The sequence below is a fragment of the Theobroma umbraticum genome, unplaced genomic scaffold (assembly GCF_002168275.2).
Source record: "Theobroma umbraticum cultivar Fairchild unplaced genomic scaffold, ASM216827v3 scaffold_130.0, whole genome shotgun sequence".
In the NCBI taxonomy this organism is placed as follows: Eukaryota; Viridiplantae; Streptophyta; class Magnoliopsida; order Malvales; family Malvaceae; genus Theobroma; species Theobroma umbraticum.
The window spans coordinates 7,310,105-7,310,818 of NW_018397264.1; the positions used below are offsets into that span (position 1 = coordinate 7,310,105).

At 34.5% G+C, this 714-nt stretch overlaps 1 protein-coding gene across 1 annotated transcript in view; it reads right to left on the reverse strand.

Annotated features, from left to right (window-relative positions):
* LOC110421550 (major allergen Pru av 1-like) overlaps window positions 1-358 on the reverse strand; it is a 2,169-nt gene extending 1,811 nt beyond the window's left edge. Inside the window, exons 1-3 of the mRNA XM_021435154.1 lie at window positions 327-358; window positions 147-232; window positions 1-63 (exon numbers count right to left, since the gene is read on the reverse strand). The exon at window positions 1-63 is cut by the window's left edge and continues 134 nt beyond it. Of these exons, the coding sequence (XP_021290829.1) occupies window positions 1-63; window positions 147-229 (146 nt within the window). The 5' untranslated portion in view covers window positions 230-232; window positions 327-358. The remainder of the gene's footprint in view (window positions 64-146; window positions 233-326) is intronic.
* Window positions 359-714: the final 356 nt, after the last annotated feature.

The window sequence follows — 714 nt, forward strand, 5'->3', positions numbered from 1 at the left end:
GCTGGTGGGATTGTAGTAACAACCTCAGATTCATAAGTGAAAACACCCATGATTTCTAGCGATCTGGAAAATGAGCAAAGGAAGAGTGAAAAAGAGAATTGATTGATTACTTGGCAGAGAGATTTTTGAGGTGTGGAGATGTGAACCTGAAAACTGTAGTATTTATAGACTGAGAGTGAAGTATGGCTCTTCTGAATTGGCCGGGTGAAATCCTAGGTGATTTCCACATATTCTATTGAATGGTTTCAGTTTGATAATATAATCAATTTCAATTGAAAATTTGTAATCTAATGAAACTTCCAATTGATTCTAATTTGTGTACTCACCTTACATATTTTTCCATACGCAGCAGACAAGCTATAAAGAACAAATTTATGGATCTAGAAAGCAGTCAATATCAGAAGAAGATTAAAAGGAAAGAACTCCAATACTTTAAGCAAAAAATACCTTGAATTCAAGTGCTTGGTCTAGTAGGAACTTTGCAGGTACTTGTGAGTTATGATTATATTTATATGGTAAATTGTGATTGTAACAGTTAACTGATAAAAGCTTTTGTTACAGGTGAACCAGGGGCCCTGCTTCCAGGCTCTTAATTTCTTCATTTGCTATAATAAAAAGAAGAGTTGGCGACATGTAATTAAAGAAGCTCAAGGTTTTATTCTGATGCAACTCCAAAACTAATTTTTGGCCAATTAATCCTTCATCTAGCTGCAA